This window comes from Chrysemys picta, chromosome 15, assembly GCF_011386835.1.
Source record: "Chrysemys picta bellii isolate R12L10 chromosome 15, ASM1138683v2, whole genome shotgun sequence".
NCBI lineage: Eukaryota > Metazoa > Chordata > Testudines > Emydidae > Chrysemys > Chrysemys picta.
Window position 1 is genome coordinate 20810479 of NC_088805.1, and position 27050 is coordinate 20837528.

Sequence of the window (27050 nt, forward strand, 5' to 3'; positions counted from 1 at the left end):
CTACCTCCCACCCAAGCGTGTATGTTGTTTCACACAACCTTTTGCTTTTGAGCTGCTTAACAGAATCTCTTGGCAAAATTACTCCTTGGTGTCAACTTCTTACATCAATGGGAACGAATCTGGCCTACAGTCTCTATAGGTTAACATCTATCAACTAGTCTGTAACTAAGACCTGTCACACACAGTAGGTTAGAACAGTCATAAATGAGTTTCTTCTCTCATCTTCCTTTTGACCCAGCAAACAGATGGGCTGAAGAAAGAGGCAGCAGTAGAAAGCCTGGCATTTCATCAAGTGATTCTCCAGGGTCTCTGACACTTGAACTGGTGATCTTGAGGAGAAAGACCCCAAGTCATTCTAAGAAGTGTCACATGACTGTCTGAGCAAAGGAACAAGAAGTTTATTTGCCTCTCTACTCCCCAAATTATTTGGATGAATTTTTTTCATGTACTATGCCAGTATCTGCTCAGATTTATCAGCTGAAGAGGTAGTTGTACGGGCGGATGTCCTTGTTGATGGCATTTTCACAGAGAATACCACAGCCTACTCTCCCAATTCTAGCAGGAATTCTCCACGGAATCCTAATAAGTGCGTGGGTGAAAACCAAGATACGCAACCGATCCAGGAAATTAATAAGATACTGTGACTTAATCTGCTCGATATCAAATCAGAATTCTCTCTTTCAATACGAAGAACATATGCACAGATGGGGCCCACACAAGAATTGAAGTCGCTGCTTCAGAAGCGGCCGGCTTTCCCTTTCTTACCAATACTGCTGTGTTGGCCACAGTGGTTACTGCAGTCTGTACCACTGCCTGCGGCTGCTGAACTACCTGTGCTTGAGGTTGGGCTTGTGCTTGCTGTACAGCCGACTGCTGAGTTTGCTGCTGGCTAGCTGGCTGTTGCTGCGGAGGCTGTGGGCCTGTCTGCTGCTGTGCCCTCTGCTGTTCAGCCAGAGCCTGCGAAATGTAGAAGGAATGTGTTCAGTAAATTCTTCCAAACAGCACACGCCACAAACCTGCCAGGCTCAGTCAGGAGTTAGCCGTCAACCTGCTTAGTAACCGATGTCCAGGTATGCTCTATGTAGTAGGCCCTTACGTTAGCTGATGAAGCAGGGCAGCTCTTACTGGATAAAATATGAATGGGGGCTACAGAATGAATAACAATCAAATGAGGAAGTAGGTTGCTTTTTGAGTGTGTCTCAAAAAAAAAAAAAAAAAAGAGAGAATCCTAGGTGCTTGTGAATACTATTACATTAAGATAGGCCAATAGGAAACTTCCTGTCTAGTTGAGTTTGAACATCAAATTCCTAAAGAGAAGACTGGAACACTGCATGTGCAGGCCACTATAGTGGCAAACTTCCCTTAGAAGTCAGCTCCTGTCACATTCCCATTATTCATTTTCTAGTGCAATTTTATTTTGTTATTGTTTAGAATACAGAAATTAGTGGGCTACTGCTGCAGCAGGATATCGAACAGGAAAAGACTGAGCTCAAAAGTAAAAGGAAGTAAGATGGATTTAACGACCACAAATTACAACTCCCCACTCATAGCAAACAGACACAATGTTGGTAAGTTCAAGCACAGGGTGGAAGGGCATCACACTTGATCGCTTTTATTGCAGTCAGTCCATATAATTGAGATATAAGATGTACCTTTTTCTCTTTAGCAATACGCTCTGCTCGGAGGGATGCAACCTGAATTGGAGGAAGTGGCTTATCATAGTTGATTCCACTAGAAATAAAAGCAGTAAACGAATTTAGACATGAACATTTTAAAAAGAAAACCCCAGTTTTTAAGCCATTTTTAAACCCTTTAAGACACAGTGACTACCCACCTTTCTGCAAGCACAGAAGCATGCTTTGGATTCTTCTGGAAAGGATTCATGCCAAGTCTGAAATCAACCAAAATTACATTACTGGAGAGAAAAAACCTTAGCAGCAACATTTAATTTTATATGTTTTGTAAGGTAACACTTTGCATTTCTGATGATGTTTCTCAGGCATTCCCAGCAGCACTAATGCTCATACATGGAGGGATGCATTAAGATAGACAGACTTTTACAGCAAACATTAAATATATGTAGCTGGCAGGTGCCACACAAATAAGCATAAGATATTACTATGATTTCAGGATTTTTGTAGCTTAGGCAGAAAAAACATGTGCTGTATGGTGGAGACTTTTCTTAAATGGTATTCTCTGCCCCACTGCCACCCCCTGCCCAAAAAAGGACCTAAAATTAAACCCACATAAGAACAGATATCAGTTCCATCCTCACAGCCACAGGACAACAGGGGGAAGGGGAAGAGTTCAAGAACAGAGACACAAAAGAGAAAAGCATGTGAGCATGTTTGCGTCACAAACATGAGAAAGTAAAAAGGTCCTTGGCTAGGACAGTCGTTGAGAATATAATTATGTTTAAAAGGCTGGGGGCACCTATAGTATATAGTGAAATAGGAAATATCCTCATTTAGCTTACTTACAGGGGTTTGATTGGTGGACTTCTCTTTCCTGCAATCATTTTCATCATCTCAAAATGATTAGTATAAAGCTGGGTGTGGGTTGCACCTTCATCTTGGGCATAGATCTGATTGGTACGAAGCGGACGACTATTTTTGGTCTAAAAATAAAAACAAACAAAAAACCTTTCACTTAAAAAAGCCTAGCTATGCATAGCACATACAAGTACTGTAAAATTACCACAGCACAGTTCTCCTAACAAAGCTATGTTACTCTCCAACACCCTTTTTAGTTCCAGTACTTGGCTTCTCCTGAGCAGCGACTGCAAATGAGAGTCTGACTACAAGTCAGAAAACGGGAGAAAGTCAGAACTTCTGGATCTACTCCCAGTTCTGTCATGTATCTTGCTGTATGGTTTGGAGGAAGTCACTTAGCTATGTGACTCAGTTTCTGCATCTGTAAAATGGGAATAATACTATACCACGCAAGTGTTTTTCAAGATTAATTCATTAATTCTAAATCACTTAAATTCTTATATGAAATGTGCTATTATAAATGTTAAGTACTTTGATAATAATCATGATGAACTATGCAGTGTTTTTGTGAAGTGGACAAATACTCACTAGTGATTAAGCTGAAACAACGAAACTGTGTGTGTGATTTACAATTTAGCTACTAATTACAGGTGCTGAAATCTGGTGTCAATCTACTCTACCAACAAGCAAAAAGAGAGTCAGAATTTTAACTGCTGTTTCACTATTCAAGAAATACTCAATATAGATCTTCTATCAATCATTTGCCCACCTCTACTGATGCTAAATACCACAGCATCTAAATTTGATTTGGAAAGAATTCCAATACACACCTTATAAATGCTTTTTGTCTTCTTTTTAGGATTAGCTTCATACATTAACTGTAAAACAAGAAGGAAAGTTAGATCTTTTGTGGCCGATTTTGTTCAGGTACTTTTTCTTTTCAAAGTAAATCACAAAATAAGTGAAAATCCTAACAAGGATACTCTTACATACTTTTAAAAATTATTCAGTTATACTGTTGAAATATTTAAGAAAAATGTGTTTACAGAGTTCAGAAAAAGAACACTACAAACTGAAATTCAAAAGGATGCACCACTCTCAACAAACTCACTTTTCCTTCTTCTCTTGGAATAATGACATTTTCATATCGGTTTCGGCATTGTTTTGGTGAGCGATAGACTCGGCTACATGAGTTAACAACGTCACTAACAAGATCCCAATTGGCTGTGTGCGCCGGTGACATGACAGCAAGGTTTAAAGGAAGTTCCAGTAATTGCTTCACCGCCTGGAAAATCAAAAGGTGCAAAATTCAGGGTGACAAATAAAGTCACTACAAACTTCTAAACTAAAATGTTTTCTGTATGTGTTGTCAGGCCATTAATTTAATCATAAAGAAATCTTATTCTCAGGCTAACCCTAAAAGACCCTTTTAGAGAACCAGCTTGCACTCCTATGCAGAGGAATAATCGAGTATAAGGTGCTCTTACCCTCCTGCACAAGCTTGTCACAATATTGGTTATAACATGAAGCATCTGATGGAAGCTTCTCCCTCCCACACAGATGTACAGAATTTCGGCTGCATTCTCTAAGCCCTTAGCCAGCACAACTGATCTGGCATGTACGGGAAGATGGGCCTGGAAAAGGGCTGGTGCAGCTTACTTCCTTTGTGGAGCAAAGGGAAAACAGGCACAGAACTGTGACAGACAGTCACAGTTTTGGTCCCTGATCTGTACCTGTAGCAGCACAGCTACATGCTGCCCCTCACTCAGAACAGACTGTAAAGTGCCAGTCTAGCCCCTAGAAACTAGAAATAACATTGCAGGGATAAAGTCAGAAAATAGCCATGTCCGAAGTTAGTAACTACTTTATAGCAAAATAATGGGACTGGAAAGCAGAGGATTCATCTTACCTGTAGTAGTGCCCAGTCTTCACTAATCAACCACTCAGGATTGTCCTGTCCAGCCTCAGCGGCTGGTTTGACAAGAGTTGGCAAAGGCTTTGCAAATTGTGTTTGCTGTTTCAACAGTATGTTCTTCTTCTGTTCTTTGCCCTCTCGTCGCATTTTCAACATCCCTGGAGTGGCTCGGTCAAAAAGTGATCGAGGAGGAATAACAGCCTCTCCATGGCGCTGCTTCTTCTTTCTACCTGCAGCTAGAAAAGTGATGCCATCTTCAGTGAGACAGTAAAAGAGGGCATTTTGTTAAGGCAAGCAACGCAGACAGATCAGTAGTAACTATCTGGCTGTGAATAAAACAAATGGCTGTAGGTTAAACCAAAGGCTACCTATTAAAAAGTATTGTTTAACTCAGTGATACTCAAACCTCAGTGGTTCAGGAGCCAAATCCGTGATCAACATTACCCAAAAGAGCCATAGTAGTGTGAATTCATTGTTTCATTTACTATGGTACTACATCTCTACCCCGATATAACACGAATTCGGATATAACGCAGTAAAGCAGTGCTCCAGTGGGGCAGGGCTGCACACTCTGGCGGATCAAAGCAAGTTCGATATAATTCGGTTTCAACTATAACGCGGTAAGATTTTTTGGCTCCCGAGGATAGCGTTATATCGAGGTAGCGGTGTATATTATATTTATTGTCACAGCAAATAAGTTAATAACTTATTGCAAGTTGATAACTTAAGTCATTAACAACATACTAAAAGCATTCTGACCGGTTAATAATTAAATCACACAGCGTTTTAATATCATGTGATGCAAAAGCTGCAGGAGACACATTAAAGAGATACTTGCGGCTTGCAAGCCTGTCTGAGTATCACTGGTTTAACTAAATCTAATATGGCCAGTGGGTTTTGTAATTGTTCACGTTACAAACAGCTAAACATATTGCAAATTAACTTTGGCCTAATTACTATATTAAAAGAACAGGTTTAGAAATGAGACATTGTAATTGTTTACAGTAAAAAGGAAGACAGACAAAGTAAAAAGGAATCTTAAAATAAACAATAAGCCCCAATGTATGAGTGGCAAGAGACACTGTTACAGGCAAGTTATATAGTTCATGACTATCCTGTTTTGAAATTGATTCTGCAGCTATTAAACAGACAAAACTTTCAGGCACTTCAAACCTGCCCGTAAAAACTGCATGATCAGACCCTTTGATTTTTTTGAAGACCGATTATGTGGGGCAAGCTGTTGGAAGACACTATGTAAAATTTAATTTTGCCTTCTGTTGATAAGTCTCACAACTTTTTTGAACCAAACATTTACCAGATGGATCCGTTTTGTGTCGCTTACGTTCCTTCCTGACGTACACTGGGGGCAACTTAGACTCTGGAATTGGGTTGGTATCATACATCAGACACATAACAGAATCGATGTAGATGTCATTGTCATCCTGAGGTGGGGTAGGGGGAGTCCAAAGCTGCACAAAACACAGTATACAGGTCATTATGATTTATTAACTAACTACAGATTTCTTCTCTTCAAAGAGATTAAAGCCTAAATAACTTACAGGCATTATTTCTGTTTGTCCATCTGGGCCTTCGTAGACATATTCCTATAAAGCAAAGAGAGACAACAGTTCAAACAATGCCAGTGACCTGACTGCATAACACCAAGAATAAATAGCTATTAAGTGACACAACAATTTCTAAGTCATTACCTTGTTGTATGCATCCTCCCGAGTGTAGGTAAGTAGCTCCTCCTCTTCTTCCCAAAGCATTTTTTCCTCCTTTTCTTTCAGTTCCTTCATGTGATAAAATTCCCATGCTTTTTTTGAAGCTTTCAATTCCACCTAAGTGACAACTCAGTCCATTTATAAAACTCTATACAGTACTATCTGATGGACTAAAATCTTTACAGGGACAATGTCAACTTGCATTTTGGGAAATGGGCAAATTCTTTTGAAATTTCTAATTTTCAGGTAGAGCACTTTTTAAACATTATAACCTGCATTTTTTTTAACAAAATTTCTTTAATGAAATTTTAATAAGGGGTTTTCTGCTCCCCAATGATGTTTAAAAGGATCATTTGGGTTAGCCTGCAAATAAATAAGCTCAGATCTGGGGTTCATTACTTGGCTCTGTCAGACATCCCATGTGACCTTGAGCAAGACAGTTGTGCCCCAGTCCTGCAATTTATGCATGTGCTCAACATTATTCAAATAAGCAATCCCTTTGCAGTCAATGGGACTATGCATATGTTTCAAGTGATGCACATACATGAGTGTTTGCAGGACCATGGCCATGTGAATGTCCCTGCCTTAGTTTCTCATTTGTAAAATGAGAATAATACTTGCCTACCTCTAAGGGGTCTTGGGAGGAAAAATTCAATAATGTCTGTGAGGTGCTTAGATACTATGGTGCCAAGGCTCATAACAGAAACTTCAGAGGGTTTTTCACTCATACTGAAGATGTCTCTCTGCTGGTATGAACCGCAGAAGTTTACAAGAATGTGTATTCATTGATATCTTACCTCACTTATTCTTGGTTTACTCTCATCAATGGAAACATGGAAGAGCTCCAAATAATTCAAAGCATACTTCTCAATTGGAGTAAGCTAAGGGAATACATTAGGAGAAGACAGTTATTGCTGAGGATAACAAAGTTACAATGCAAACAGGGGTTTACCTGTTGGTAACCTGTCATTTAAAATAAACCTCCTTTGTTTAAGGTGTCATGCCCCATGGAAGTCAGTTGGAGTTTTGCCACTGATTTCAACAGGAGCAGTATCAGGCTCTTAGAAAGCAAAGCTGCTCTAAGGTCAGAGTGCAGAAAGTTGAAGTTTTTGAACTAAACATTCCCAATTGTTTTAAGAAAATGTGTATGGAAAGTCAAGGTACCTGATCCACAACAGCAACTAACTCCTGCAACTGCGAGGGCTCTTCATTGTACTTCGGCTCATACAGTTCTGAAATTAAAGGTTCTATGCTCGATTCTGCTCCTGCTTCTTGTACATGTTTGTTTGGCTCTTCATCTTCTTGTTCAATGCTGTTGAGAGCCTTTAAAAAAAAAAAAAAAAAAAAGAGGTTTTAAAAGATACAATATACCTTTACAAAAATATGCTTCAAAGGGTTGACGAAAGCCCACTGAAGTCGATGGAAAGATTTTCACGAACTTCAATCAGCTTTCGAGCAACCTGAAGATTGTAAATAAAGCCACAAATGTACACAAGTACATGCGTTCACAATAAAAGTGTTAAGTGCTGTCATAGTGGCACAGCCCCCCCCCACACCCAATATCAATTATTTTGAATGAAAATTATACAAATATACATCCTGTCTACTTTGCCATTAAACTTGCCCTCCCTATACCACACACTATAATGGCATTAAAAAAATTAAGTATTTCCAAAAATTACTTTCAACCATTAATAAACAGGCTCTCTTATTCCTATAACTCAAGATACCAGTTGGTTTCAAACTCAGAGTACAACAAGCAATTAATTTATTGTATAGGCCAATTGCTCTAGTACCTTGAAGAAATTGGTTAAATAAAAAGCCACACTACTATAAAAAGGTAGAGGTAGAGGGAGAATTAAGAACTACTTTTGCAGAGGGCTATTAAAAGGAGTACTTTGGTATTTCTGCTCTCTGTGCATGCGTTCATCTCCCATTAGTGTTAATGCACATCATGCACACAGGTCAGGTAGGGAAATCCCACTGATTACATTCTGAATATGTTTTAAAAAAAAAGGCCATACACATGATGCAAATTTTTACAATAAATATTTACGTATGTATTCAGCAAAGAGACCAAACAGCTCCAAGGGAATACTCAGCTATATATGTTTTATAAACTTTGCTAAAACAGAAGAAAATTTTATACAAAAAAGCTAAACAATGGAATTGAAAAGTTTGAATTCAAAAAGTTAAGGCAGACATTTCAGACTCAACTCATACTGTTGTACTTTCTCCTTTCGTCCTCTGATGCCCATTAAGACAAATTTGTTATGCAATTACCTCTATAAAAGGTCTTGCAACCTTGGGTGAGATTGTTTCTGCTGGAGAGGGCTCCTGAGAAAGTACCACAAATTCCTCTGCTTTCACTCTAAAACCAGAATCCTCCATAGGAGAATGAACCTCAAACAGCTCCTGGATAGTTTGCTTGGTAGAAGGGAAGGGGGGAAAAAAAGTACATTAAGTTCTTCAAGATTATTTCAATTTCTGATGTTACTCAGAGTTAACTTGGGGGCAAATGGAGCTAATAAGTAGGATCTTAGTTAAAAGAGAAACCTTTAACTTTTCTAACAATATTTCTGGAAAGATTTTCCTTTCTCTTCAGTACACTTTTGCCAGAGGAGGGTAGAGAAGGATAAGTGTACTTTGTATACTAAGGGTACTGTAAGGGAGTTCTGAAGGGCTCAAAGTTCACATTTCCCATGCCTGCACTTTATATTCTCATTTTCAAAGCTATATCCTTTCAAGCTCCACAGAATTATATCAATGGGTAAAAGACCAGGCTGAAATCAAACCCAGCTCTTGAGCACAGTAGTATATTATCAGGCCACTAGGTGGCCCAAATATATCTTAAGAACAGTGTATTAACTAGACATAGATTAGACGTACTGATTGCTTAACTCAAATACCAATCTAAATAAATTTCTACTAAACCTTTGGCTTTATGATCCATATGTCATATCAATTACGAGAAATCTCTTTGGGAAAAAAAATGAAAAAAATCTTAATATAAAAGTACCTGTGTTAAAAAGGCCATGGAATAGTCATTTCCCTGAGCAGCTACTTCTCGAATCAAATCCTTAGTGCCATTTTTCAGAAGCTTCTCTTCCACAGAATTACCACTTACAAGCCTAGAAAAAATGACAGAGAATTTGTTATACCATTCTCACAATGGTTTCCAGAAATCAAAGAAGAATTTTAGCCACCATCATGAACAATAAAGCTGAACTTGTAGGGCTTTGTCTAGTGGAGGATAAAATGTGTATTCTTAAACAGTGTTAGCTAGCACATTTTAACTAACATATTTTAAAACTCTAGTGTAGACAAGGCAAGCTGTATTTTACACATAAGCTGGTTGAGGTGAAGCCTAGACACCCCCTGCCAGCTAACACACGTTAAAAATACACTATACACCTCTACCCTGATATAATGTGACCCGATATAACACAAATTCTGATATAATGCGGTAAAGCAGCACTCCGGGGGGGGGGGGGAGGGCTGCGCACTCTGGCGGATCAAAGCAAGTTCAATATAATGCGGTTTCACCTATAACGCAGTAAGATTTTTTGGCTCCTGAGGACAGCATTATATCGAGGTAGAGGTGTAGTTGCAAAACATGCTAGTTAAAACATACTAGCTAACACAGTCTCTAAAGTGCCACAAGTACTCCTGTTCTTTTTGCGGATACAGACTAACACGGCTGCTACTCTGAAACAGTTTAAGGACACACCTTTTATCCTGGTCTAGACCTAGACAAGCCCTTGACATCATGTTTACTTTGTCTTAGATTTATCACAAAGGGTGGGCTATCATTAATAAAACTGTCATTATTTAGAAATAACAAAAAACAACAGCATTTGTGAAACATAATTTAATAATAAACATTAAAGAATCTATACTAGGAGTTTCTACCCTGAGCGTTGTTACATTGTGATCAATTGTTATTTATGATTTTTTGCCCTCAGTCCTATCTTACTGTAACATTTTCCCTGAGGGGAACCCAAACACATCCATTATATAACTTTCTATTAGTGATCAAATTAACATACAAAGGATAGTAATTCATCTAGAAAAATTAAAAGACAGAAGACTTCAGTATAAATGTTTCAAAAAATCTATTGTTTTTAAGACAGACTATATTGTTAATTAGAGAGAAAGGTAAGTGAAGTAATATCTTTAATTGGACCAACCTCTGGTGGTGGAAGGGACAAACTTTTGAACTTCACAGAAATGCTGGCACTTCATTTTAAGTGGTCTTCTACATCATGTGTGAACCTCTTATGCTTAACAATCTGTCCCTATATGTATTGAGCTCAGACACAATGGTTACCTTCCCCAGAACTGAAGAAGAGCTCTATGAAGCTCAAAAGCTTCCACCTTCCACCAACAAAAATTGGTCCAATAAAAGATATTACCTCACATACCTTGTCTCTCTCATATCCTGGGACCAACACAGTTACAAGACACCAAACAAATATATTAGTTAGTATTTTGGTTGACTTCCTTAATTAGCTGAAAAATTAAGCTTTTTTTCCATCTGAATTTTAAATCACATAAAACAGGAAACATTGCTTCTAAGTTTTAATTTTAAATTAGAGCATGCTATAGAAAAGGCTGCTCTGTCTAACAGTCACCTGTATATGTGGATGTCTTTGCATCTCCCAATTCTGTCGCACCATTCCTGAGCCTTTGCATCCATCACTGGGTTTAAATCATTGTCATAGAATACGACAGTGTCTGCCTCCACAAGGTTGACACCTGTGGAACGACTGTGAGAGGAAAGGATGGCACAGAAAATGCGCTTGTCTCTGTTGAAACTTTTCATCAGTTCCTAGACCGGGGGAAAAATTGGTAAGTAGAACCATAAACCAATACTGAAATAAGATTACACTCACTCTGATGGAATGAAAAGTGAACCAAATCTAGATTTCTCATTCATTTTGAAATGACAAAGCAGGTTTCCTCTTCATGTATCAATGCTCAAAATTAAAATTTAGAAGTATATCACAACTATATCTGTGGTTAACAGATAAAGTGACCTTACCTGACGTTGTTCATGGTTAGCATATTCATCAATTCTGACAAATGTGAGAAAATGGAAGTTCAAGAACAGCTCCAGTATATCTAACATTAGAATCATCTGTGACAAAATCAGCACACGGCGTCCCTCGGCTTTCAGCTTCTGAAGCAAGACAGCAAGAGCTTCCAACTTTCCTATGTTTTAGGGAGAAGAGATTATAAAGACTTTATACACAGCATTCAACCTCTGCCAGAGGAAGCAGATCTGTGTAATACAGGTTCTCCTTTACCTGAATCATACTGCACCAGTCGGAGGTCAGGGAACTGTAGTAAGCGTGGAGTTGTAATCTGGTGCAGCTGATGTAAATATGGAGTTGCCTTCTCCTTAAGATTGTGCTTGAAGACTTTCATCTTATGACTATATGAAGGGGGAGGTTTTGCTACATACATACATGGGGGAGCAGCAACTGCAGCTGGTAACACACAGCGAGTCCTGAAAATGCAGCAGAACTATTTCAATAGGTAGGAGGCAAAGAAACTGCACTTTTAAGTGATCAATTCTAGCAATCATCTTTCAGCGTCCCAGGGTAATTCCATTCTTACACCATTACCTAGATGGCCTCGCAATTCTGTGTGTGTCTTACTAAATATTATAGGTGTCTCAAAGAGTAAAATGTTTTAATTAGTTTTTGTGGACCAATCCGGATAATGGCTACAAAATGATATTTTGCAGTAAAACAATAAAGGATTAAAGCCTTGAGCCTGTAGAGTGAGAACTTTACTCCCATGAGTACTCAGACTGTTTGCAGGATCAGGGTCTGCAAATCTAAATATTAATTTCTACTCAATATTTCATGAGTAGGGCCCTACCAAATTCATGGTCCATTTTGGTCAATTTCACAGTCATAGGATTTTTAAAATAGTAAATTTCATAATTTCAGCTATTTAAATCTGAAATTTCATGGTGTTGTAATTGTAGGGATCCTGACCCAAAAAGGAGTTTTGGGGGGACGGGGGGGGGGGGGGGGGGGGGTTTACAAGATTTTTGTCAGGAGGGGCTGCGGTACTGCTACCCTTCTGCGCTGCTGCTGGCAGTGGCGCTGCCTACAGAGCTGGATACCTGGAGAGCGGCGGCTGCTGGGCAGGAGCCCACCTCTTAAGGCACCGCCGCCACCAGCAGCAGTGCAGAAGTCAGGATGGCCTGGTACGGTATTGCCACCCTTACTTCTGCACTGCTGCCTGCAGAGCTGGGCACTCAGTCAGCAGCCATCACTTTCCGGCCGCCCAGCTCTGCAGGCAGCAGTGCAGAAGTAAGGATGGCAATACGGCGACTCCCCTAAAGTAACCTTGCGACCCCCCCCATAACTCCCTTTTGGGTCAGGACCCCCAATTTGAGAAACGCTGGTCTGCTCTGTGAAATCTGTATCATATATGGTAAAAGCACACAAAAGGCCAAATTTCACGGGGGGGAGACCAGATTTCATAGTTCGTGACGCGTTTTTCATGCCCATGAATTTGGTAGGGCCCTATGGATGAGTAGCGGCAGTTGAATGAATTTCCGTAAGAGGAAAAAACAGATGTTTATTCCACGCACAGGAGATTGAAACTAGCATTTTTCCTGGCAGTGGCAATGAGTCAATTGCTCTCCAAAGAAGAGACTTGACAGTCCATGCATAAATCAATCCTCCATCGTGCCAAAGAATGGCAGCTCAGACATTGCTAAGAAACAGCACCACCTGTACAAACCCTACTGTAAGCAATTCCAAAGAAGTCTGAAATTCTCTCTCTAACAAATTCCTTTGCACTGTGGGTTTTGAGGAAAACTGCACTCATTTTGCTCTAGAGAGCAATCTGAAAGCTTATATGTTGAGAAATTCTTCTCATATCTTAATTGAAACACAGAAGACACTCAGACGTATAGGAGACAGTGACAATTATAAACAACAAAAGATTCTAAACTCAGCCATTAAGAAAAATGTAGTGGTTACTGTAATGCACATCTGCTACTGCAATGCTAAATGGCCTAAAATAAACAAGCTAGGAACAGGAAAAGGCAGTTTTACAGATGTTTGAAAAGAACTCTTAGAAATTAGTAATCTTAGTAGAAATCCATAATTATGAAATTCACAAATTACCTATTAACAACATCCGTTAGGGATTCCTGCTGCTGATCTGATGTCAGGATCAGGTCGTGCAGTGGATCACTTGGGCCGTCAGAGGCACTCAAGGAAAGGTAACAGTTCACAAAGCCAGCCCACCTCCATTTATTGTCCCCGGTGGAACAGTGTTGCGGGACCTTTCTTTCACCAATCAAAGAGCAAATTCCCAACAAGTCTCTGCCATACACTGGAGCTCTGGAACAACGGCGCTCATTGCCAGAAAATATTCTGTCAAGGCGCTCCTTCAGAAGCCTGTTCTTTTCTTCAAATGATTCCTTTGCCAACAAAAAGTGACAAAAAAAAATGTGCTGCTTATAATGAGGATGACAAGAGCATGAGTTACTTTAGAACAAAGCTGTAAACATTAAAACAACATAGTAGAGATAAATGATGTTTTGTATCATTCACTTGCCAAATTGGTACAGCTACTTGGGTCCAACTTCTAGAGGATTAAAATTTAATGTACAATTTGAAGAGCACAATTAAATTCATCTCTAGTTAAAAGGTTCACTTCCATCATAACTTTGAATGTCCTTGCTTTGGTTAATTTAAAGTTTCTTTAATGTTTCATAAAAAAATATTTTGTTAATTTATATGGAACATTCCAAGAAACGTATGAATTTCCTCAGATTCATCCTATGGAAGGCTTCTCCAAAAGTTGCGTAAAAGTTTGCTGTCTCCCCATATTTTTATGGGTTTTTCTAAAACGAATTTTAAAAAATTCATCTATTTCTAAACTTCCTCCATGTTAAGAACATACAGGGAATTTGATGGTTCTCATAACTGTTTCCGCAACTGGAGGAAATTGTGTCTTGCTGTGCATTATCACATACTTATGATCTATTTACTATGTAATATCCTCTCTGCCAATACACACAAGCAATCCATTCACTGCTGTGGAGTTTTACGTAACAAAATACGTTTTCATTAATAATTCCTAGCCTGTTTTAAATTCAAAAGTTTAAACCAAATCTGAAACACTGAAAGAAATTCTTTTGCCTACCCTATACATCAAAACTGCTATATATTCCAGCTGTATTTATTTAGTTTGTAAATTTTATTCCCATATTCTTGGAATTGATAAAATATTAATTCTGAGAAGTTTTGTTTACACTGCAAAATAATTGCAAGTACCTGTGATTGTCCGCCATGGGTAGGTGCAGGTTTTAATGTTGGTCCTGTGTCACCTGATGTTAAGTTAGTAACTGCAGTTCTACCTGGAATACAAACTAAAGATAAACCAAGTGTTTATATGTATATCTGCAGATATGTATCTATAATGTATAGAACCTCTCAGTCTTTAAGGCAATATAATATTCCAACAATGTACCAATCTTGTCAGGATTCAAACAGCTGACAGATGTTCATACCAACTGCTTAAAAAACAAACAAAGCCCCCAACGCAGAACAAAAGGACCACTGAACAGCCATCAAATACTAGCAAGCCAAGTTGGATTAGGACCAGTGACAGAGGTGAAAAGTTGCATATCCTGGTTACTCTCATTTCTGTCAGAAATTAATCTGTGTATGCTTCTACTTCAGTATACATACTGCAAGAGCTTTGTCCATTTAAAGTTCTCTTTGGGGGGAAAAAAGGCTTTGCTTTTTGTTTATCGCTTTGCTCATTTAGCTTGCTTTTTCTTTGGCGAGAAGGTCTCATTTGTCTACAGGACAGATCTGAAGGGAAAAGTTGTTAAGTTTACAAGATAATACCGAGGAGGAGGAGAAATTGATTTACAGTCAGCTGGACTTGGCTTGTACTGAATAACCTTAATTTTTGTCCTCAGCTCCATTACTTGGATTTATCTTCTCTTACTAGTGCATGTGACTAAAAGTGTGGTATATCAAATTATTCTATTGTGTTTAAAAAACCTAGTTTTGAGTCTCACCTTATAGGATTGTCAAGTATTCGCCACCATCTTATTGTTTTAAAGATAGTTTTGGTAAGTCTTTTCTGTATTTTTTCCCCGTGTATTTATTTGTTCAGGTAAGAGCAACATGGAAGAGCCAGTATTACTGTTAGGATTTTATATTTAGGCAATTCTTTTTATACATTTACCATCTAGTATCTGCAGTGTATTGCTTTTGCAGGATTTAAGCAGCAGAGAGATGTTTAAATGTGATGGCGAGCCTAAGGTCACAACAAGTACCTTTGCCATAATAATTTGGCTCTACATGAAGCATGTTGTTACAAATATGTTAATATATTGCCAATATTCATGTAATTATTTGTCTGTGTTCCTTCCCTTTCCCTGCATATTTTGAATCACAAAAAATTGTTGTCCTGTAAAGGAACACTAAATGTGTTAAAAAGTCATGAGGGTGTTTTCGTCTTTCTGAATTTGACTAAGCAGGTGTACAATCAACATTTCTGAGCAATGCCATTGCCTGGGTTTTGCTTTGCTTATGCAAAGACCTGGTGCTTTCATGATCTTGTGTGTATGCCATTTGCAACATTATTGTATTAGTCTGACAATTCGATAACTATCCAATTTTTAAAAAAACAAAAGAAAGAGTATCCTGCCAGATAAAATGATGCTGTCATAATCTTAGGGATCTCATAGTAATTTAGCTCTTCTTTCCAAAAATATATCAATTCAGTATTCATACAATGAAACACAACATTTATATAATTAAAAATACACCTAATACATCTTTTTGTATAACACCTTTGAATCATCTCACAGCACGTGTATGAATGCAGTTATTTGCAAGTTCTTTCACAAAACAGCTAAAACAGCTACTAGAATATTACACAATAACAGTAATGTAAATAAAACTACATACAATGTCAAGGATAGCGTTCACCCAGTGGCAACACTGTATTCTTCTTGATTTCTAGGCAAGATGTATAGTTTCCTACCACATGCTGCTCACCAGCACTGAATGCTCTCAGTAGAAAATTAGTACAAACTCCCTGCTACTCAATATGACACTGCATTTCGGGGCTGAATTGATACCCTAATGAACAATTAGACTTAATTAGCACAATCTGGTGCAAATATATTATACAGTTAAGAGGAATAATCAACTGTAAGAAGCAAAGAGAGGACATCTTCATGTTTCCACATTTTTACATTAAGCAAATGAGCTACTCTGAGCTTCCAGCATACATTCAAGTTTGCAATATACAGACACAAACTAAGCAATTATGGCTTCCCATCATCTGCAATAATGGCATTCACTCAGCACTTAAGGCAAAGTCTTGAAAGTCAAAATAAGTGCTTAAAAGATGAATCACAAAAGTCATTCTTTATTTTTCTTTTATAATATATAAAAGTAGCCTCAGTAGTTTCAGAGGGACTCTTCTCTCATCTTAAACCCATAGAATGTTTAGGCTTTTTACTTTGGAAATATAAGGTCCTGAGAATTACCTGTTTTTTTTGGAGGACTTTAGCAATATTAGTGGTACTGAAATTGCACTGAAACGTGGTATCCCGGCTGGAGGATGAAACATTAAGCTATACCACCTTCCAACCTAAGACTAGACATTCCCTACCTCCTCTCTCCCCACAAAAGTTCCACAAAAAAGAAAAAGTCAGGATCTGAACCTTACAGCCATCTTAATGCATGAAAAAAGGATCAGTAAATGGACTTCTTTTAATTATTATTTCGCAGGTGACCTTCAATTAGGAGGTGACTATAGCAAACAGCATTTCTAATGGACAATCCCAATAACTGCATTTCTTGTCAGTTAGTAAATTGCTGTTTTGTCTTAAAGTCAAAATGGCACAGGTACCCCTAGACACCCAGTTCTCTGTTGTTTCTCCCGTTAACATCTTGATCATGTTTATAAACAAGGCTGTCAAACACCTGACATGTATGTACAAAGGGGCAGAGCCCAGAAAACACAAGGTCAACTAGAAAAGGCAAGTACAGAAAAAAAGATCAGTTAGTGAAGTTACTACTGGAAGGAGGAAGCACATAAAAGACTACCCAATGCCCTCATAATATACAATAGATCCCACTTATTAGCAACCTCTCAGTTCCCAGCAAAAAAAAAAAAAAGTTGCCATTATCTGGAAGCTGTCAATAAGTGGAAGGCAGGTTTGTGGGGCTGCAGCCAGGGAAGGAAGCACTGGGACATGCTTTCTCTGGCTGCAGTCCTCCAAACCTGCCTGTGGCCAGAGCGCCGCATGTCCCAGCACTTCCTTCCCTGGCTACAGTATTGTAAACCTGACTGCAGCTGGGACCCACATGAGAGATAAAGGGCTGCTGGGGTGCACACGTTCCCACCCAGCTGGTGAGCCCCTGCGGGTGTCTCAGCACTATGTGCTGGGAAGGGACGCTATAGCCCAAATGACAGGACTTTCCATGGGGACCAGGGGTGATGGAGGCCCATGGAGCTGCATGGTGTCTCTCCATGCACTCTCGCGGTTGTGCCTTACCCCGGCACATGGGGTGGCAGCCAGGGAAAGAAGTGCTGATTTGTGCAAAACTCAAGCCCCCAGTGCCAGAGCAAGGCACAGCCCTACAAGCACAGGAAGAGGTGCTGTGCGGCTCCAGGGGCCCCCAATGCCTGAGGAAAGACCAGGCATCCAGGCTACAGCCTCCTTCCCCATTGCTGCCCTGCCCACAACCTCCCCTCCCAGCCTGCAGCACCTGGACTCCAGCAGGGGCTTCCACATTGCAGAAACCTGCATGCAGCTGGGGCCTTTCTTCACCAACAAGGTTAATAAAGCAGCATGCCTGTTCCCAATCTCTAAACCCATTAAAGTCAATGGGACGGCACTGGTTCCCAGCAAAATGTTGCTACTAACTGGAATTTGCTAATATCAGGATTGCTATTAAGAGCATCTGCTGTAGTAAAAAATAAGCACCTAGATTCTACTTTGAAAAGCGGCAAATATTTTGAAACTTACATTTTACTATCCAGTGCAATTTGGTTTTAGAGACAGCTTGAAAAGAGAAATTTTGAATACACAATGCAGCCTCAACCTCTCTGAAGCATGCATTTTTTCCATTCTGTTTTGGTTTAAAGATTTGTGTTTGTTTCCAGTTTAGGTAACTCAATCCCCGCCACTTAAACAGAACAAAATAGCTCAATCAGTTAGCTAGCCCATGTTTCTGAATTAACAATGACAATTACCTGGTACCAATTAATAAGCAACTTGAAATACATAAAAAGCAATTTTGCTAGGTAGATGTCAAACTGGAGACATCACTTCACGACAGAGCACCTACCTTGCTGCGTTACTGCTGTAGAAGTTGGCACACCTGCTTGGTGCTGGTTTCCCAAAGCATTCAGAGCATTTTGAACAGTTCCTGCTTGAGAGACTGTCTGCATGACAACTGGGCCCTGAGGCCGCAAGTACTGCTGGCCTGGAGCCGAAACAATTTGAAGAACACTTCCTGCAATTGTGAGTTAAATGAAAAAAATGAGTCAGTGCAAAAGACAGAAGAGCCAAGAGGCTTCTCCGGCAGGGTGTATTACCGCAACAGGTAAGGCATACCCTGCTGGGAATATCTGATTCCAAGTGAATGAACACGCTAAACCCAGGGTTGTGAGTTCAATTCACAAAGGTACTGTTCATCTAATGCAAGAATTATTCATCTGAAACTAAAGTTCGTAAGATTACCTCATTTCCTTACACGCCAGAAGGAAAAGGCAGCAAGGTATCAGGAATCTATGTATTTGTTTTTAAATTTACTCCCAATTATGTAATATCTTTCCCCAAATATACAATATTTTAATTGTAATTTTGCTGTACATCTAATTTACTTACTGGATTCAAAATTTAAGATTTTCTGGTGTGAGGACAACCACCTACATTTTCTCAAAGTTACATACAGAAATATCACTACTTAGGAAAGGAACCTCATAGGTTAAATCATTCTAAAACTAGGATAAGCCCATCACCTTCCCTCCCCAATTACATCTACTTCATGGGCCTAATTGAAGCCTCTTATTTTGCAGCTAAGCAAATTTCCCCAGAATTTGGGAGTTCACAAACCACAGAACCTCCATAACCAGATCCAAGAGGGGCTGTTTCGGAGCAAGAATATTGTATGCCATGTACTCTGCACATAGCAGTTGCTGGGTTAAAATAGACACACATTAGTTTATTATGGAGAGGTTAAAAAGTAATGTTGCAGAAACAAGGTTGAAGATTACTTGAATTTTGCTCCACATGACTGTGTATTTAATTTTTAATTAAAGCATTACTTTATTCTATGTGCACAATATACATATAAGAATATATTCATGAATGAAATATTCAAATAAAATTTATAAAAATGCTGTAACCACATTTCCTCTAACAGGTGTATACTTTTTCTAGAGAGATCTACCTTGCTGCCCCTCACAGTACAAAGAACAGACACAACAAATGGTATTATCAATGGGAAAAAATACCTCCTTTTTTAATATGCTTAAAGTACAGCAATGAGGAAAGCCTTCCCTGTCCCAATGGTCTAGTGTATCAGCATTAGAAAACCCACTGATTGAAGCTGGACAGAAGAGTACCTTGCAGCTGCAGAGGCTGCCCTGCCGTCAGCTGGCGGAGTTGGCTGTGTGATAAAGTAAATTTATTCCCTTGAAACTGCAGTGTTACAGGTGTCTCTGGCTGTGCGATTCTGCCTTGCGCTGATGCTATGGAGGCCAGGTGGGCTATTTTTACTACCTCACCACCTGTTAAGGAGGGAAACATACATTAATGAATGCCCTTCTGTTCCCACAATGCTAAATGTTGGTTAGTAAACTGGTGCTGAAGCGCCTTCCATGCATCATTATATAAAGTGCTTCAAAAGTGTCATATAAAAGTTCAGCAGGTATTGCTTTCTGTATTTGTTGGACAGACTGGAAAAAACCGATCATTTAAAATTAAACATCAACATTTGAGAAGTTATCCTTTCACTTTTAGTAGCAAAAAGTGTAAGAGCTACCTGAAAACTCATGTGACACTTTATAACAGAATAAGTATACATATTAAAGTGATCTCCACTGCCTTTTCAAGAGCACTAAGAAAGGTTTAACGAAGAGACAAAATATTCACTCAAAATAAAATGAGAAAAAACACATTTTAAAAAGCTTAAAGATTAAAATGTGCTGCGTAAGCAAGATTTATATTAAGTGAGCTGCCCTTTTAGACAAGTCAAAAAGCTCTAAAATTATAAGTATTGAGATTTTTCTGATTTAAATGCAGAAAGTTTACAAGCAAAAAGCGTCAAGTAAAGTTACAAAATGGTGGCATGAAACTTAGCTTTTGTAAAGGCAGTGCATTACCCCAGAGAGAAAATTAATACATCAGTGCTCAGTATTCTATATACATGCTAGTAGGCAGAGTACATACAACCTTAAAGCAAAGCCTCACTGCTTTTCTCTGCCTAACAGTTGTGACTTTTGTCTCTGCGAGAGAGGTCTTTAAGCAGATGGATTAGTGTTTAATATGAAAAGAATAATTAGGATAGAGCTAAAACATTTGGTCTGAAGGAAGTCTTGCCAGCAGAGGAAACATGCAGAAATAGGAGATTAAGTTGACACCACTAATGTATGTCCACAGCAATTCTATTGTTTCTTATCCAATTTTTGATTTTCCTTGGTCATAAGCAGCGTAGTGAGCAAGGCTAATCAGAAGAGTGAAAAAAAAAACAAAGATTCTGTACACATTTTAGGGTGCCTAGTAACTTAACCTCATTGTAGTAAAAAGGTGGGAGAAACCTTGAAAGGGGAGGCCACTTACTAGGCAACCGTGCCTGGGCCTGAGAGGTCAGTACCAGCCTCTGAGGCAGCACACTTTGTTGGATGGTGTGCGAGGGGCCCTGTGGCTGGGTCTGGCCTAGCTGTGAGGCCTGTGCAGTGGTCTGACCCCGCTGTTTCACAGGATTGGCTGTGCTAGTTGCTGTGGTGAAGGTCGCTGCTGGCTGGTGTCTTGGAGCACTGGTAGAAGCCTGAGTTGTCTGAAACTGTGCTGCTGCAGCTGCAATCAATAAGGTTTGTTTGTGCAAGTTGTTAGAGGTTTTAACTCCATTGTTTTAAACAACCTGCATTAAAAAGAAACCTTCCAACAGGATATTAAAATGGCTAAAGGAATGGCTTTTCCTTACAGACTGGGATTTCTACCCATACCTATCACTCCATCCTATTTTTACAACAGTACATAATCGGTAAGCATTTTTTAAAAAGACTAAGTATATATACAAAAGCATTGTAAATCCCTAAATTCAACAGAACATTATATACAATTGGGGGTTTAAATACCAATTGTGTCTCAGTATATTTCATGCATTATCAGTTAGGCTACACCAGATGAGCTTTGCACTACAATGGTAGGTCACACTGTAGCAACTAGTGGAGGAAATTTACTGGCTATTAGTTTGTTTTTATTTTATTTTTTTAAAAGCCATTAGTAATCTAGACCACCAAGCTAGAGGAAAGAAGAGTTCTATTAACAAACTAGCATATGTCAGTATATTCAGAGGTTTAACTAACTAAGGTAGCAATACCTTTTTTACCTTGATTCGCAGATACTGTAGCAATGGGTGATCTTCCTCGCACTTGTCCCTGCTGAGTTACTGTTGCTGTGGTCACTGTCCGCTGCACTTGAGTACTTGGAAAAACTACAGTCCTGCCATCAGGCTTCTGCCCATACTGAACTGGCTGAAACAACCTGCAAAGTACATGCAAAATAAAAGCTTAAGAGAAAATTATTAACCAGGCCTTTAAAACTCCACTCAGCTTTCCCAGGGGAACAGGGAGATCAAGCCCATCTATGCCCGCTAAATTTAAGCTTTCCTTGAAACTTTTTTTTCCCCCTAACTGATCCAGTGCTGATTTCTTGAATCTGCAGACCAACAGCTCCATTGCCTCTGCTGCTGCTCACAGCTTTTCCAAGAGCAGCAACAGCATGACACTGAAAAAGAATCGGATTGGCTTCACTAACTACTATTCAAAAACCTTGTGGACAGCAGTGAAACCAACTAGAAATCGCTGACACTGTTGCTTGGGAAAGCTATGACCTGTAAAACACAGGTGTGGAGTTGTATGAGGAAAGGAGAAGCCTTAAGGAGGAGAGGAGCAAAGATATCCTGCCACTCTACACAGCTAAGGAGAAGGAAGAAAGACAAAAGGGAAAGTTCCTTCTCCTTTGCAGATGTTTGCATCTACAAGGGAGCATCTGAACAGGACTCAACACTGGTAGAAATTCCAGCATCCCACTTCTGGCTTCACTGATCAGTCTCTTATCTAATCATATTTGATACCAGACTCCGGCTGGTAGATATCTGATAAAGTTTGCAAGTCTTGTTATTACATACTAGAAAACCTACATGTATGCAGAAGTGTTGCAAAATCTGTACAAGGGGATAAATTGCCACATTTCTTTCAACAGCAACTCCAAGTGATAGGTTCCAGCATATACTTGTGTAGTACACATGCAGAAGAATTAAAACTACTATGATGGGCTGCAAGAATCGGGGCAGAAAGCAGGAGAAAGAAGGAGGTCCTCAGAATTTTCAAAGGGAAGTGGGGTGCCCCCCTATGGCATCTCTAGAAAGAGAACCTATACAACTTCCAGATTCTTCAGTACATTGGTTCCTTACAAGAGAAATACTGTTAGAAAGCATACCACTGTTTGTTCCTATGCTACTGCAGACACAGCTAAATGCCTGAAGAACTACCTGCAAAATATTCACTAATTCTGCAAGATTTGCTTTCAGTATTCTAGGATTCCTAGAATCAAAGGCTATTCACTTCTAGATTAGTGTGAACCATAACACCACACTAGCCAAAGTAAAAATTCAGCAACCCTATAGATTGACTCAAAGTGGATCTCGGGGCTTGTCTACACTGTAGTGCACTGAGGACTATGGGAGTGTGAATTGCCGAACACGATAAAACGTTGCGCTCTAACTGCCTCACGTGGATGCTGCTGGCACAAAGCAAAAGGTACCTACCTGGCGGTAACGTACATTAACACAAACGAGGTACCTTTTAGTTGCACCAGCAGCACCCACTCAAGGCAGTTAGGGTGCAACATTTTGGTGCCCTCTGCAATTCACATCTCCACAGCCAACACTACGGCACAGCACAGACGTAGCCTGTGTCTTGTGTTTCACAAAGCAGCTCCATACTACATGCTTGTCGTGAAAGTGCGTCATGTCATAATGATGTTTGGTTGTTGATCTAGAGCCCAAGTCTGCTAAACTAACCCCTATTATCAGTTTATAGCACCCTAAATGTGCTTTACTAAACCAAAATCCTAGTTTTGAGGGCAAACAAGCTGAAAGCGTGCCATACAATACTAACAAAATACAGAGTATGATGTGGTCTGACGAATGTAATGCATTACCAGAAGGGATCTTAAAATCTAACGTTCAGTTTCATGGGTAAACATTTTGAAAATACAATGAACCTATAAACTAGATACAGGTAGAACTCAGTGACAGAGGATTTCTGACAAGTTTAAGTTGAACTGCATTCCTTTTTTAAAATTCTAGCTCAAAGCAAGAGCAGTTTCATATGAAGTTGGGTGTACCTGCTTGGTTTGAGCTTCACTGGGTTGGGTCTGGCTGGATGATGGGAGGAGCTGTAAATCTCTTCAATAAGCTTTCTGGTCACCTTTTGTTTTGGCAGCACTTGTGCTTCATAGTGAGTCATTTTATTTTCTACCCCAATCAGATCAAAAAGACACATGTCTGTATCCTAGGGTTATTGTGAAACAATAAGGTTTACAAGTCAGCACATAAAAATAATAAAGTTCAACATAAATGATACAGAATAACTAGACTCATCTTTTGGCTGTTTAAAGTGAAACTACCATTGCTGGCTTCTCTCATTTACAGCATGTTTTTTGGGTGGGGGGGCTGGGAGGGGGAGGAGAAATCAGGATTTTTTTTTTAAGCTAATAAAAGTTAAACTGAAAATGCCAAGTCTCCAGGTATTTTTTTGGCCATAACTACAGTTGACAGTCCCATCTTTAGTGTTAAATTGGCTAGGAGAGGAATTAAACTGATAGAGTTAGGGAAATCACGACTTAGATAAAACAGAGTTGCACTTTTCTTGATATTTCAAATATCATCAACTGAGCTACATACCAGCAAATACAGTTTGTAAATATAAAATTAGACTACAGGGCATACATAGATTTTTAACAGTGTGGAAAAAATGTTCAATTGTCTTTTTAACATGCTCATCATTACACAGGCATAGTACATACGCATTAAAGACAGCAACAAACCCAACCAAAGGGACCATGCCTTCACCTTTTAGCCTGCTTTCTTAAGGTGAAGAGGTTGTTTTCCCTTGCTTGTCTAGAGCGACACTACTTCTTTGGCAATAAGCCATCCCAAACCATCACCATTTGTGCTAACACAAGAACAATAGTGCATTGAATCAGAAAGTTCTCACCCTTGTGTTAAAAAAGAAAGTCATACTGTCCCATGGCTATTATAAATCCTGAAAGCAGGAAAATTAATTGGAATATTATACTCCTACAGCCTATCCAGATTTTCTTCTCATTTAAGAGTGTATTTTTGGGTATAGGAAAGCTCCTGAAGACAAGAAATACATAACAGTGATGCAAAATGAAGCCAATTTCTCTTCGGACAGCTGGAACATGAATGCAAACTTATTACTCAACCATTTCTTAAAACTCATACTGCAGGGAGAAAGAGAAATGTAGTAAACATGTGTTCAGTTAGAATAGCAAATTCATTCCACTTATAATCTATAGTTGGGCTTGCAGCACAGTCCCACGAACGAGAGGCTGATGCTATGTTCACTAAATACCAACATTCTGCAAGGACCATTTTAAAACAGTTCATTTTTCACTCACCTCCCAAAGATCCCGGTCTAGTGCTTTTAGTACCAAAGAAGCAGTTCCATATTCTAGTGCCTCTGATACATACGAGGAGCTGGAAAGCCTGGGATTTATCAGGTCAGGGTGATTACAAATCCTTTGCAGCTGCATCAGAACGTAAAGGACACTGACAAAATGTCCACTTTTAAGAGCTTCCTGGGTTCTATAAAAAAAAAAAAACATATATATTGTAAATTTCTCAGTTTAAGCATAGTTTTTATAAAGTCTGAAAGAGACGTCATTGAACTCATAGGGCTAGAATCTGAAGTGTAATGTGTTACACAGCAATCTTAATATATACTTAGGTTTTAAATAGAGAGATGTTCCAGGAGTATTTAGTGTAACACAATATCATTTCAAAATATGTGAATGTGATTTTGGAATTATCATGAAACTGAGAAACGAAGGACACTGTCAGAAACGGTCTAAACCAGGGGTGGGCAAACTACAGCCCGTGAGCCAACCCGGCCCTTGAGCTCCCACTGGGGAGCGGGATGTGGCGCTCCAGCAGGGAGCAGGGTTCGGGAACAGTTCGTGTGGCTCCCAGAAGCAGCGGCATGGCCCCACCCCGGCTCCTACGTGTAGGGGCAGCCAGGGGGCTCCGGTCCACATGCTTTCCCCACCCCAAGCATCGCCCCCACAGCTCCCACTGGCCGGAACCGCAGCCAATGGGAGCTGCAGGGACGGAGCCTGTGGATGGGGCAGCGCGCAGCAGAGCTCTCTAGCCGCGCCTCCATGCAGGAGCTGGAGGGTGGATGTGCCACTGCTTCTGGGATCCACTTGAGGTAAGCACTGCCCAGAGCCTGCACCCCTGAGCTTCCCCCGCGCCCCAACCCTCTGCCCCAGCCCATATCCCCCCTTCCCCCCACTCTCCGAACCCTTGGGTCCCAGCCCAGAGCACCCTCCTACACCCCAAACTCCTCACCCACAGCCCGCATCCCCAGCCGGAGCCCTCATCCCCCACCGCCCTAGACCAGAGCCCCCTCCTCATTTCCGGCTCCATCCTGGAGCTCGCACCCCCAGCCAGAGCCTTCCCCTCCCCCCCCGCACCCCAACCCCAATTTGGTGAGCATTCATGGCCCACCATACAATTTCTATATCCAGATGTGGCCCTCGGGCCAACAAGTTTTCCCACCTGATCTAAACAGACAGGTTCTCCACCCCACAACTCTGTCAATCAGCGGCATCCTTACCCACACCACTATTCCTTTGTTTTATTCCTGAACATCCCCTGAGCAGAAACTGACTCTTCTGTTGAACTCTGGTGGCTTTGTGGTTTGAAGAAGCATCCACAGAGGATAAGAATGATTCCAAAACAGCTTTTAACTGACCATCATTGATTTTAGGTTTCCAGAGGTAAATGGTTGCTTTTTTCAAAGCCCAGCATATCATTTGGCTTTAACGTTAGAAGTTTCAGGGTAGTTATGTCATATTATTTGGTCATGATTAAAAGGTTAGGAAAAATATTAAATGCAACCACCCAGGACATAAGTAGTTTTTTAATCTCCTTATGCAAAGAGTAGAATCATAACAGTTTTTACTTTGCTATTTGAATTTCTTACCCTGGCTGCAATATGACATCTTCATACATAGCCTTTTGCCGATTAGAAAGACGACACTTTAGCACATGTTCATATTTTTTTGTTAGTTGCTTTTCAACATCTCTCTTTGATCTTCGCAAAATAAATGGTTGAATCATCTGAAAAATTTCATAATATATTAAATAATCTTCCTTCACATTAAAGATACTTTGACAACTTGAAGCTAAGATTACCAGATATAATGCGCACACAAACAGCAGTTATGCAGCCATTTGTGTATAATGCGATTATGCTACTACAAAACTGGCTGCAAAATTGCTGCTTGTTGATTTTTTTAATTTCTGCATTAAGGTGCTCCAAAATCTAAGCTTTCGGTTTTGTTTTGCTTTTTGTTAAAGACAC

The 27050-nt window shown here is 39.7% G+C and overlaps 1 protein-coding gene across 27 annotated transcripts in view; it reads right to left on the minus strand.

The window, feature by feature from the left end:
* EP400 (E1A binding protein p400) overlaps positions 1 to 27050 on the minus strand; it is a 65033-nt gene that overhangs the window by 14120 nt on the left and 23863 nt on the right. For 6 of the 27 annotated variants that reach the window (XM_042852552.2, XM_065568546.1, XM_065568545.1 and 3 more), the window contains 26 exons: positions 26670 to 26806; positions 25084 to 25270; positions 23785 to 23951; positions 21755 to 21918; positions 20992 to 21228; positions 19776 to 19940; positions 18494 to 18661; positions 14444 to 14538; positions 13286 to 13584; positions 11441 to 11643; positions 11176 to 11345; positions 10766 to 10962; positions 9151 to 9262; positions 8415 to 8558; positions 7296 to 7454; positions 6929 to 7012; positions 6117 to 6248; positions 5967 to 6011; positions 5723 to 5876; positions 4402 to 4661; positions 3604 to 3777; positions 3323 to 3370; positions 2481 to 2617; positions 1835 to 1891; positions 1653 to 1731; positions 766 to 957 (listed from right to left, as the gene is read on the minus strand). In XM_042852552.2, coding sequence (XP_042708486.2) covers positions 766 to 957; positions 1653 to 1731; positions 1835 to 1891; positions 2481 to 2617; positions 3323 to 3370; positions 3604 to 3777; positions 4402 to 4661; positions 5723 to 5876; positions 5967 to 6011; positions 6117 to 6248; positions 6929 to 7012; positions 7296 to 7454; positions 8415 to 8558; positions 9151 to 9262; positions 10766 to 10962; positions 11176 to 11345; positions 11441 to 11643; positions 13286 to 13584; positions 14444 to 14538; positions 18494 to 18661; positions 19776 to 19940; positions 20992 to 21228; positions 21755 to 21918; positions 23785 to 23951; positions 25084 to 25270; positions 26670 to 26806 — 3966 coding nt within the window. Of the gene's footprint in view, positions 1 to 765; positions 958 to 1652; positions 1732 to 1834; positions 1892 to 2480; positions 2618 to 3322; positions 3371 to 3603; positions 3778 to 4401; positions 4662 to 5722; positions 5877 to 5966; positions 6012 to 6116; positions 6249 to 6928; positions 7013 to 7295; positions 7455 to 8414; positions 8559 to 9150; positions 9263 to 10765; positions 10963 to 11175; positions 11346 to 11440; positions 11644 to 13285; positions 13585 to 14443; positions 14539 to 18489; positions 18662 to 19775; positions 19941 to 20991; positions 21229 to 21754; positions 21919 to 23784; positions 23952 to 25083; positions 25271 to 26669; positions 26807 to 27050 lie in introns of all 27 variants that reach the window. The other 21 variants (XM_065568536.1, XM_065568548.1, XM_024101419.3 and 18 more) reach the window with 17 other exon arrangements.